This window comes from Rhea pennata, chromosome 12, assembly GCF_028389875.1.
Source record: "Rhea pennata isolate bPtePen1 chromosome 12, bPtePen1.pri, whole genome shotgun sequence".
NCBI lineage: Eukaryota > Metazoa > Chordata > Aves > Rheiformes > Rheidae > Rhea > Rhea pennata.
The window spans coordinates 10625704-10638747 of record NC_084674.1 but is presented as its reverse complement, the minus strand read 5'-3'; the positions used below and the strand labels follow the sequence as shown (position 1 = coordinate 10638747).

At 37.5% G+C, this 13044-nt stretch overlaps 1 protein-coding gene across 1 annotated transcript in view; it reads left to right on the top strand.

Annotated features, from left to right (window-relative positions):
• The window catches only part of PRKAR2A (protein kinase cAMP-dependent type II regulatory subunit alpha), a 74193-nt gene that overhangs the window by 52495 nt on the left and 8654 nt on the right, over positions 1 to 13044 (top strand). The window contains exons 5-8 of the mRNA XM_062585297.1: positions 1316 to 1422; positions 6416 to 6569; positions 9795 to 9896; positions 11664 to 11738. Coding sequence (XP_062441281.1) covers positions 1316 to 1422; positions 6416 to 6569; positions 9795 to 9896; positions 11664 to 11738 — 438 coding nt within the window. The remainder of the gene's footprint in view (positions 1 to 1315; positions 1423 to 6415; positions 6570 to 9794; positions 9897 to 11663; positions 11739 to 13044) is intronic.

Sequence of the window (13044 nt, the reverse complement as noted above, 5' to 3'; positions counted from 1 at the left end):
CTTACTAGTGAGGCACCCCTGAGTATGTTCAGTACTTGTATGTAAATCAAGAGCGTCCTACGGTTCAAGTATCAGTGTTTCATTTACTTAAAATGATAAATCTTAGCCTGTTTGTTCTCCAAATAAAATGCTGTTCAGTTACAGTGTTTTGAAAAAGCTTTTTAAATCCATACCATTTGTTTTCTGACATCTGTTGCTTAAATGCATGCTGCAAAATACGTGGTTAAAACAAATGGCTTTCAGGGAATGATTTTTTTAAAAACTCTTCAGATATTTAAACTGAACAAAGACAAGACAACAGATTCTAACGAAAAGGTAGACAATATTTCTAATATAGTGGTGTCTGCAGATGCCACTGACTATTTACAATTTAATGACTGCAGTAAATATTTGAAGTGCATCTAGCAGTCTAAACACTGGTTTGTATGTTTATGCAGTGTATTTTTAGAAATTCGACTGCGATCTAAATCTTAAACTTGGAATACCCAGTCACTGAAATTGCAATGCAAGTCTATAGTGAATGGATTTAAGAATATCAAAGGTAGTAAAGCATCTCAGCATTGAGGCAGGACATTTATATTACATCCTCTCTTAAATTTTGTTGGCTGTGCCATCTACAGAAATATTTAGTCATGACTTATCAGAAGCCTCACTTGAGTTTGCAATACTGACCAGCATTATCCCTTTTTCTGTGTGTTAAATATAAAGTGCTGTCTGTTCCCCTGTCTGTTAGCTCTTTCTCTCATGCTGAAATTGCAGGTTCTCTGAGATGCAGAGCACCTTGGAAAATACTCTGTGCTTATACATAAGCTTGTGCTATATGGTCTTGATCCATGATTTTGGTCTTAGGTTATGACAGTGCAAATAGGATATTAGTAAATCTTCTTAGTGCTGTTTTTGAACATAAATATAATGAAATATATGTACAGCTGATAGAAATCAATATATATTGATGGCAGTCAGTGAAGCTGTGTCAATTTATACTAAATGAGAACTTGCCATACATACGCACTTTAGCACCAAACCACTGCATAAATTTAGCCATTTGGGCATAAATTTGAGTTAATATCTTTTCCAGAATGGAAGCATTTATATTTGCCTGCATTGATGAACTTAAATTAGTAAGCTAGAAATAATTGAGGTACTCATAGAAATCAAAATTTAATATCAAAATAACTTGTACTTTTGTAGCCTAAAAATAATGAAGTGCACTACTGAGATCAAGTCAAATGAACTTGCCTTTGTCCAGCAAATAATACTAAGTTGTATTTTGGGGGGTGGGTTTGTTTTTTCTTTTCTCCTGTTTATTTTATAGGAGCAGCTGTCTCAGGTCCTTGATGCTATGTTTGAGAGGAAGGTGAAACCTCAGGAACATGTGATTGACCAAGGGGATGATGGAGACAACTTCTATGTCATTGAGCGGTAAGCAGCTGTGCTTCGAAATGTGAATAGGTTTCTTTTCAGTTTCTCTAGAAAGAGCAGTGAACGTTTATTGCAGGCTAGTCTCCCAAGGAGATACACTTTCTGCTGTTATCACCTCTTTCCATTGATTTTTTTCATTCTGCCCTTTAGGCCCCCATTGACTTTTCGATCATTTGGCCAGGGGCCATCAAATTTGACAAGACATGAACATTTCAGATCTGCTGGGTTTTAACACATTCTTTGACTACTGGTGACTTGGGGAAAACTCAAACAGTATTTTCTCTGAGGGAAAGGCTGCAGCATGAGCTTACCCATGGTCTGCTCCATTTTGGAGGCACATCGGCATGTGCATGGATTGAAACCAGTCATACATGCTGTCTCTAGACCAGGGTGGACTTTTCTGAAGTAAGGAGGGGAAAAGTAGCAAAAGAAACCATATGGTAAGGGAAAGGACAGGAGTTTATTTTGGGGAGAGGGAGTACAGGAAATACAAATCCATAAGCATCTAAATTTGCTGCTGCCATGGAACAACTTGGGTTTTGTGTAGTTGGTTTTGATCACTGATTTTAGAGATGCTTGTTACCTTGCTTCTGCCAGTCACTTGGTTTGTATTTGCAGTTTAAGGTGCCACTTTTTTTTTGTTTAGTTGGTTTTTTTTTGAGCCTAGCCAATTCACATGGTAATTCTGTAAATTGTATATATGCAACAGACATGCAGTAGATTTGTGTGCACTCACATTTTGAGTATCTTTCTTCCTTTTGGGAGAAATTCTCTGGCATCTCAGGATTTCCTTTTCCATAGCTAACATTAATTGTACTCACCATATTTGAAGAATAATCAAGGACACAGATTTTTCTTCTTGTATAACTAAAACTCTAATATAAACCAGAATAATACTGATAAATGTCTGTTGGCATAAGATCTTAGTGAATTTTTTTTTTTTGACTCACTATAACCATCATTCTTAGCATTGAAATAATGGCACCCTTAATATGGTGTTAAATGTTTTTTAAAGCATTTCTTTAAAACAGTGCATTGCCTTTAGATTGTCATTTAAGCTATGATTAGGGGGTTTGCAAGACAATTTCTAGATTAGGTTCTGATAATCCTTGTTCACTTAGTGGCATTCCCCTTTTTGATTACTGGAATTACTAGAACATAAGAGAACTTCAAATATATCCTCACTGTGCCCATTCCTAGTTTCTCTACCGTTCTACATTACCTTAAAACATTTCTACACTCAGATACTTCCCTCAGCTGCTCTGCCCTGATCCCATGTCCTTACCTGGACAGGGCAAGTTCCTTCTGTTGTTGTATTTCCTGGGGAGCAGGCTGTCTCAAATATGAGTAAGTTATTGCAGATCAGAGCTCATGGGAATCTTTGGAGTCACAAGCTCTGCACAGATGAGATATTCTTAAGGTATGCAGAGCAGGGATTGTTCATCTTGAGGAAACTCAAGTTCCTAACCACTGTTGGTTAGTATAAAGCTTTTCTTCTGCTTGGAATTTTAACCTCATCTTGATAAGATTATCAAGATGCAGCCTTATCTTGATGTACTGGTAGATGTTTTATGGTATATGTGGAATAGCCTTATAGCTGTAAAACAACTTTTCTTCTATCAAGGGAGAGCTGGGTTGGAAGATTTCAGGCTTTTAAAGGTTTCTTTGTCTTCAAAGTGTAGTACACCAGTGATATAAATATGTTGCCAAACTGTGTGGCAGAAAGGCTGTGCAATGAGGGGAATTAAATAAACTTGATATTTTTTAGCAATAGATCATACCTGATTTTGCAATAACACCAGCTCACCTGCACAGCCTATGCTGTTCTGTTGTTATGAACAATTTGGAGGTTAACAATTTTCTGTTCTTTCCTCCCTCATTTTTCATGTAAAAAAAGAGAAAGATATCGGTGATTACAGAAAGCTAAGAAATTCCCACTTGTCTGCAAGTGCAAATCCAGAGATGTCTTGTTGCTCTAAGATCAGTCATTAATGCATAAATATCCCTGAGGATTAGTTCCTTTCCTGTCTGAGTGAACGGAGACTTTGTATGGCAGAAGTAATTCTTCTGCTTCTTGTCTGCAAACAAAAAGCAGGCTTTTTGGCACAGCCTTTTTTCAGTCTTCTGGCTATTAGCCTTCCTCACCAGATTGCTTGGTATCTGTCTAGGTGTCTTTTACCATGTACAGAGGCATAGCAGGCAGGATGGATGCAACTTGAGGGTGCAGCGTAATGCACACATAGGAGAGGTAGGACGAACATGTTGCACAGCTAAGCATTACTATGCTCACCACTGCCAAGGAGATGCTCAATGAGTCTGTGTTGGCTGGGCAGTCCTCATTCAGGAGGGGAGGTGTTGGGCTCTGTTGCCTCTGCGAACAGCCTGATTCTCAGTCTCGCTGAGTTGTCCTCTTCTGGTTTTCTGCTTTTTTTTTTTTTTTTTTTTTTCTCCATAGGGTTTTATATTTTTTTCATGTCAGTATTTTTCTCTTGAGTCATTGAGCTTCTAACGATTACTGTCTCAGAAATTACGCATTGGTCTGTGTCTTCACTCTTCTTATCTTGCAAGGCTTTAGCTCATGGACTGTCTCACAGCTTAGCAACAGTTTTCTCAATAAAGCTGAGCCAAGGTCGCCCAGTGGTGCCAAACCAAACTAGTCCTTGGGGCACAGACAACTGAATGTCTGGCTGAAGGTTAACCGACTTGGGAAAATATGGCACTACTAAATGACTTTGAGACTGATGGATAGGGATATATTTCACTTCCCTTCAAATGTTTACAGATAGTTCTAGATCAAAAAGATGATCTGAATTGTTTCTCCTGATGCCTTTCAGAGAATCATTAAGTGGATATTGAACATAGCAAGAATTTTAGTGCAGGTTTCCAGCAATCCTAATCCATACTTCAGTAGTTTACTGTTAGCATGTTGTTGTTTTATTTTCTTTCTTTGTATCCTAGGTATGAGAAAAGAGTGTATAGTAAGGATGATAGGCAGTTTTCATATGCCTCCTTTAGCTTTCTGGATGACTCCTTTTAGAAGCAGTAGTGTTCAAAGATAACTTGACAAAGCCAGTACTGTCTATCAGCACTCCTGAAGGCTTTGCTGTTAATGCTAGGTAGTTTTCACTGATGACACTTCCCATATTTGTTTACTATGAGGAGTTTCACTTGCTGCCATTTCTGTTGATTCTTTCTTTTCTAAGATACCTGTTGATGTTCTAGGAGATAATACAAGTCTCTCTGACAGAGATTTCAACTTATTGGGGAAAATTGTATGTGCATTCAGCACATCCGAGCTGCAGGAAGATGTTCCCTACCTGCTTTTCTACAGACTGTAATACATTTTTAAAGTCTCTTAGACCAGAGTCTAATCCCTAAATATTCTCTGGCACCATAGCCAGGAATTAATCAAGCCTTGTCAAGCTACCTGACTTTTTATATTATTTTTTTAAAGCATCAAGCATGACACAGTCTTGACAGCAGTGTGGACTCTTGTCTCACTTTTAAATGACTAGCTTTTTGTGCACAGCTTGTTTCCTCATATGCAGCTGCTGTGATGCAGTTTGATCCAGATTTGTGTCTTGAACTTTGACTCCACGTACATGTTTCCATGTTTGTCAGTGGTCTTTTAATTCTGAGTGTGTTTTGGGTTACTGTTCCCTTAAGTACACCATAAGATAGGAGTGTGCCCCTTCAAGAACAGGGTGAGGGGGCCTTTCCAGCTTAAACAGATTACAGCTCCATATTGAGTGAAGTGTGAGAGACTTCTAGTGCCTGAACACTTCCTTCTTGATCATTTCAGATGTCCTGGCTAGATGTCAGCAGTTTTAGAGAGCTTTCCCACTTTCTGAAAGTGAACTATAACAAAGTTTTCTTTAGCTCTGCAACTTTTGTTTAAAGCCAGTGTGATGAGAGTGGAATGCATAATGTTCTGTAAAATTGTCAAAAGTTACCCATTCTTCTAACCATGTGCATCCTACAATGTCACTTCAGCATGCAGAGAGTTCTGTGAGAGCCAAGCCGATTCTTCAAGTTTTAACACCGTATGCTGTTAACTTGTGTCCTTCAGCGGCCTTTTCTCCATGAAAATGGTGATAAAATTGTTTGGTTCAAATGTTGCTTGCACTGAGTCGCAGCATGGTGTGAAGTTAAACTGAGTGTAAAAGTTTTGATCCTAAGTGAGCTATTAGGCAAATGCCAGGTCTGAATTGATTCGTTGATTGCCTCTCCGTGTCACAGGCATATGTTCCTGAATTAGCTTTAAGCTGTCTGGCTTGAGAGTAAGTACATACCACTCATAACAGTGGTCAGTTTGCCCTGCAAAACTTACTCATTATCTTGGGTATGTTTCTGGGATCTTTGTGCTTCTACAGTATCTGTCATCAACATAAGAGCTGGAAGGTTTGAATCTAGCATAGACGTATGCAAATACAAGCTTACAGCTGTACTTTGGGATCACAAAGCAGACGTACTCTTAAGTTGGAGGTAGGTTAAGGCAAAACCTTAGAAGCAGGTGAGTGGTTGGACTGAGTTTACCCAAAGGTACTGCAGTAATGCTGTCTTTGTGAAAAAGGTAACAGAATATGGATAGATTTAGGTGGCTCTAAACAGGCCCTATTGAATAGCACACATACTGTGAAAAGACAAAGATTGTTAAAGACTCTGAAACTACCTGTGCCTTGGCCAGATCACTTAGAGTAGCAGTGTGAAAATACTGTCCAGAGGAAATCAAGTAGATCCTAGTCTAGTTCTGTCAGGAGTGAGATGCTGTATTAAGGGAGAGACGTTGTGAAAGTACTTTAGATGGAAACAACTTAAGATCAGACATGGAAAGCTCAATGAAGCATGTTCCATATTACTTCCAGTAAGCAAGCTGTTTTTTAATTTGGAAAATGTTTCGTGTGTATTCAAGTTAGTGTAACAGCTGAAAACTGTTCTTATAATCGATATTGGAATGTTGTCTAATAAAGAGCATCTATTCCACTTTTTCCAGGGGATTGTATGATATCTTTGTAGCAAAAGACAACCAGACACGCTGTGTGGGCCGTTATGATAATCATGGCAGTTTTGGGGAACTGGCATTGATGTACAACACTCCTAGAGCTGCCACCATTGTTGCTACAACAGAAGGAGCCCTTTGGGGACTGGTAAGGAAAGGAATTTGCTCTCATCTGCGTAATATTTTAAACACTAACTCACTGGGTTCATCAGCAGGTGCTCCTCTCACTATGAGTCCTTGTGCTAATAGCTATTTTATAATTATTTGTTATCTCATCTTCTGGCATAAAAGTTCCATTGTGCAAATGCTTTTGGTGACCTTCCTGAAATAACTTGTCTGTAAAAACTGTATCATTAGATATATCAGTCCATTTATTATTTTACATTTGCTGTAATCTTAGCTTCTATTAGGAGAAAAAATTGTTTTTGTTTTCATCCTGCCAGAGGACAATGGAGACATTGATGCACATATTTTATGAGGAGGAAGAAAAACCACTATCTAAATATGTCCTTACATTTCAACTCACCTTGCTACCATTTCCAGTTCTTTAAGGACAGGGGGGGAAGTTGTTTCTTGAGTGTGTTAGTTATCTAAAGAGCTAGGAAATCTGCCCAAAGCTTTGTTTTCCCTCAAAATAAACTATTGCTGTCACAATGTTTCTGGTCTCTCTGTGGCTGCCCTACAAGAGGTTCTCAGGTCAACATGACCTTTGAGATGCCAAGCTAAATGGTGATGATGCTTTGTCTCTTGCCCAGCAGTTTTGAATGAGGAGCTGTAACTTCGGTTTTCCTTTTTTAGTTCTTTTCTCTGTAGTATTTGGTTAGAGTTATTTTCACAGTGCTCTCTTACTCATCTGTGAGGGCTCACATAATAAGTGGATTGTGCGATCAACAAAGCCTTTGAAGCCCGGAGCGTTATATGCTTTCTGTGTGCACTGGGCTCCTCGGCAACTATCACTAGGGGTTGACTATTTGTTGTGACCTTGATTATATGACTGATAAGCTTCTATACACAGCATGCTTACACAATTTCTGTGCTTGCTGAGAAAGCTGACTTCTGACTTCCCTTTTCTTTGTGAACTATAAGAAAATGTTGTAGTAAATCAACCTGGGAGTGATGTTAAAATCTAATTTCTTGAACAAAACGAGATAGATAAACTACCTGCAAACTGACCTCATTCATAAAAGGACAAAAATGAGACAATGACTCTTCAGTCTAGTTTGCCTTTGAACAAACTACAGCATTTGGGGTTTTCTTTCAGTGATTACAGTCACTTAATTAGGAAGGCGTGGTTGAAGGGGGAGACTTCTTGCCAGTCATCTGTCACTTCATTGTTTTATTAACTAAGGTTCCATTTTTCTGCCTTAAAACTTTTTCTTTCAATGGTTCTGTTGTCTCCAGTCTTTATTGTACTAGTTTGCACCTGATCTTTTTTTAAATATGATGTTTTTAGTAATCTGCTAAAGTGAGCTAAAGCTCACTGGTTATCTCTGATTTAAGAAGTATGAGTTACTCTTGCTGCATTGCAGTCCTAGGCCAACAAAAGCCTAGAAGGCTCAGACATAAAGCAGTAATCAAATGTAGGCCTAAACTGAACATGTCCAGGGAAAGCCTCACAATCGTGCATGTTTCCTTTACTGCTCTGCCTTCTTTCTATTCAAATATTGCCAGTTGTCTCCCTCAGTGATACTCTCAAATCCACTGTTCCAAATGACTTCTGAACTTTCGATGCTTTTGCAATTCCTCCCTGTGTTTCTGCACCCTTCTGCTTCTCTAGACATCTACATTTGATGGGACTTCCTACCGCTAAACCATTTCTTTAATAATAGTAATAACAATGATTAAAAAAAAAAAAAAAAAGAAAAAAAACCCTCTTGCTTTCTCATCTCTCTTGCTGTTCTTTGGACAATAGTAAAGTCTTTCTTCCTTTCTTATGTCATCTTTTTCAACTTCTATGTTCCATTGGCACCACCAGTATCAATCCTTAATTTGTTCTATCCCCTAAACGTATTTGTACATTTATATATCCTGTAAAACTGTCCTTTTGCCTGAAAACACCTCTTCAGAATGTCTCTGCTAAAATATCAACTGACCTTTTCAGAAAATAAAATCCAGAGGAATGGCTCTCAGGACTTGCATATTTTTCCTAATAACTTGCTATATGTAAACTTCAATATTTTTCATACCATTGTCCTGACCAACTCTGCCCTTTTCCTTTTGAGTTTTTCTTTTCTTTTTTTTTCTTTTTCTTTTTCTTTTTTCTTTCTTTTTTTTTGTTTTTAGTTTTACACTTACTGTTTCATGTTGTGTAAGATAAACTCTTCAGCTCTTACTCTGTTCAGAACTGAACCTTGATCCTAACAGGGTACATGGACATTATAAACACTAACAATATTTGGTGGGCAAGTGCCCTTCCCCTGAGCCTTGATGTGTGTTTATTTTCAGCTTTCTTGTGGCCTTTCTCACCATTATATTCTAGTAGTTATGCTCTGCCTTTTGTTTGGAAGTAAAAATCAAGATCACTGACAATAAAGTCTCCAGTACGTCTGCCATTTCAGGTAGCGGGACAGATGTGCAGTAACTGGATGAGCTTGCCTTCACGCAGGCCTGTACTGCCATCCAGCGACCACAGAGCCTGTACATCAATAACTACATCATAGGAGAAATAAAGAAAACATCAGGGCAAGAGGGGAAGGGGAGCTTGTCTCGTGTGTGATCTTCAAAAAACAACCCAAAAAATCATTGCATGAAAGGTGCTTATGATGCACGTGGGACAGACAGTAGTTAAGAAATAGCTAATCCCTGCAAAAAGCAGCCTCTCAATTTCTAAAAGTGGGAGTAGGGAATCAAGCTTTTCACTCTTTGATATTCTGTTTCTTGATCTACTTGAGACCTATATGAATATCCAATTTGCTTTTAAAAACCTTGACTCTAGAAGAGAAGAATCCATTTAAGACTTAATCCTGAACAAATTAAGTGTTGCAAATTAGTTTCTAATGTTTTCCACCAGAAGAGCATGACTTCATTGTGTGTGAAATGTGGAATACATCTTTAGAAAACTAAATAAACAAAACCCAAAACTCGACCCTTGAAAAACGGTAGTAGATAGACCAGAAATTGAGTTCTTAAATGCTTATCTGGGAATGACCAAGTTTGTCTCATAGCTCCACATTTTTCAGTTCATTATTTCAGTAAGTACCATCAAAAGAGCTGTTATTCACCATTGTGATGCACATGGTATCATTTTAACAGCTTCCTTTTCAAATCTATTGTTTGTTGCAAGTATTAGCTCATGTTATGGCTTTTTAAGTCCTTTTAACAGTGATCGTTTTGGCCAAGAGAATAATCTGCTTCTCCATGCTATTTCTTGTAGGATCGAGTGACATTCAGAAGAATTATACTGAAAAACAATGCAAAGAAGAGGAAGACGTATGAGTTATTTATTGAGTCTGTGCCCCTTCTTAAATCCTTGGAGGTAATGCCTCTCAGATATCTGCATCAAATTCTTGCATTGGCATTAGCTCTGCAGTCAGTGTTTCTGATATATCAGGAGCCTATGTGTCTTTTTTGTTCAGAGCAAAATTTTAAGAGCTACTTTGGAATTGTGTTTACTATACAACTTAATGTTGTACAACTGCAGCAGTGTAAACTATGTTCAGATTCTTCTTTGTTCACAGTTGGAAGATAGCTTGCTGATTTTTATCTCAGTCTATGTATGTAAAGATACCAAAATATAAGTATGCCAGAGAACAGGTATTAAAATGAAGACTGGAAAATTGGGAATATGGTTCCATCTGAGGGCATGGTGCTGAAGTAATGACACACTGCACTGAGATATTCAGCTTTTATCAGCCGTGAATGATTTTTACATTTGGGGACAAGATATGGGCTGTAGCAGATCCTGCTTTAAACCCTTTGCTCGTGTTCAGGAGGTAAGCTAAGAACAGGCTAGGGGGAAGCACCACTGCCTGGAAAAAAAGAATGACCAGGCAGAGTAGGCATGTGCCATGCTGATGTTTTTGATGTTTTCAAAGCTATTAATCAAGTGGGAACCATACCAAACTGCTTTAGGCGTTGGTCCACCTGTCTTGCACTGTAACTTAGCTTGCCTTTTTTATTTATTTATTTATTTTTATTTTTTTTAAGATAAGGATATTTTTCAGCATTAATCTTTAATGTTGGAGAAGCCCTTAGAATCTGCCGGAGAGAGGATTACAAGATAGTAAAGTGTGAATAGCAGCTTCTAGAATATGTTAGTTTGAAAATATGCTGATAACTGTAAAAGGAGAGATTTGCACAACACCTCCCTCAATGCCTTGCTTAAACCAGTTCCATCAGCGTGACTTTTTTGAGCATAAAAATGACTCATAAATATTTAAGGATGTAGAAAAATAACTCATTAGCACTGGATGGCTTTTTTGCATGACAAACTGCAGCTGAATCATGCACTGATCATGTAGTTTCTCAGACAAGAGCTAGATCCAGGTGCATTTGTGAGATGAATGGATTTAAAACTGAATCATCTGTTGAAGTACTTATTTTAATTATTTAGGATTTTTTCTTGTATTCTGTTTATACTGCTCTGGATCAACCAAATTGTTTTGTCATGTTATATATGAGCAGCAGGAAACATGAGAGATAAATTTAACTCTTGAGACCGCCCTTTCTCCCTTCCTGTTTATGAAGGTGACTGCATGTCAGATGAGCACCTTTTGCCCTTGCTGGGCATCCTGTTGTAGTGCTTGCTGACAGTGTAGACCTATTATGCTTTTTCATATCCCTTTCCTCTCTCCACAATAGGAGTGAATTCCTGGATCAAATAAACAAACAAAAATTATGTTCAAATGTATGCTGACTTAAGATAACTGGAAAATATTTTACTGGTATTTTTTCATTTAAGTTTGTACTTAGAAAGTTTCTGACTTCTTTCTGAGCAATTTCTTTAAATGTTAAAATCACTTCCTGTAATTTTCAGTTATATTTACTGTAAAACAGCTGAATCAGTTTGGAAACCTTGGGATAGGAAAAGCACGTGGATGGAATGGAAGTTCTCATACCTGAATGGTTGCCTTGAAAGCAATGGTGTAATATGACAGTGTCATTGCAGGGGCTGCATTTTTCAGTACCGAAATGCAGCATGTGTGTGTTCCATAGTGAATGCCTCTCCATTTCTATTTTGACAGGGCTACAAAATTTACTAACTATAGCAAGTGATTGTGTTTATTTTTCCTCTTTGTTCCAGCCTTCAGAACGAATGAAAATAGTGGATGTAATAGGGGAGAAAGTGTATCAAGATGGGGAACGTATCATTTCTCAGGTATTTGGAGTCTGAATTTCCACTATCATTCTCCTCTCTCTGCTTTTTTCTGCTTTTTATTTGCTTATACAATCGTATTACTTGAACCAACATGGCATCACTTACTCTTCTAATACTTCCAATTTATTTAACCAGTTTTTGAATATTTTGGAAATTGCCTACTACATTTTTTAATTAAGAATTTTTCTACTACTTTATCTTCTGGGTTTTTTCCTCATTTTCTTTTTTTGTAAATGGTCTTTATAAGATTTCTGAAGAGGAGTATGTGTCAAGAAGTTGAAACTACATATCCATGCAATTTTCTATGAAAACTCCCAGTTAGACTTCTTAAAGGCACTTGTGAGTAGATTAAACAAGTCACAAGCATATATTAAAGAGATCTCTAATTCCTAGGTCTGACTGAAGAGCAAAATTAGAACAATTTAAACAGATATATAATTTGGTTAAAACTAAATTAAGTACTTGGAAAGTATTTCACTGGTTTGACCCAAATCAGTTGACCATATTGTCTGAAGAAACTACCAGGGTTAAAAACTACTGTTTTTCCTGATGGTAAGAGTATTGCAAGGCTGGAGTAGTCTGGCTTCAGTCTATATAGTTTTTGGATGCTAGTATATGTTTTGACTGCTAGACTAGATCAAGGCTAGATTGGTAGAGTGTGAATCTGGACTAATTCAGCCTAAAGCTGTGGGTGTCGGGTTTTGTTTGTTTGTTTTTTTTAGTTGTGATGGCAGTTAACTTTTGGAATAATTTACCAATGAAGCACTGGAAGCTTGGGTCATGTTTAGCTGGGTTTTGCTCTATTTATTTCTGTAAGAAGAAAGTGCTCTATTTTAAACAGAAGTTATCCAAGAAAGTCCTTGGTTTACCTGGAATAGTAGGCTTTTGATTATGACAGTCTTACTGTTTTATGAACAAAGTATGACTCCTTGATAATGTCTTGAATGATTAGTAACCTTGTATGTCAGTTAACTCTGAATACAGGAAATCTTATTTTGCTAATAACCAAATACTGCCAAATTATTTCTCTCCAAAAATCCCCTCAGTTTTATCGGATGAAGATCTTGTTGCTCAAGAGTCTGAAAAAACTGCACTGTCAGCAAAGTCAAAGCTTAGAAATCTGAGTCTGAAACCTGGGAACCCAAGTAATCAGTGACCCAATTACGCAGTTGGTTTTAATCTTTGTAGAAACTGAATTAAGGACAAGAATTTTAATTATCCTTCAAAAATCAGAAGTTGGATTAATAATCTGGATTAGTCTGGGTGTTGGTGATACACTACTAAAGATGATAAAAGTTTATGCTTA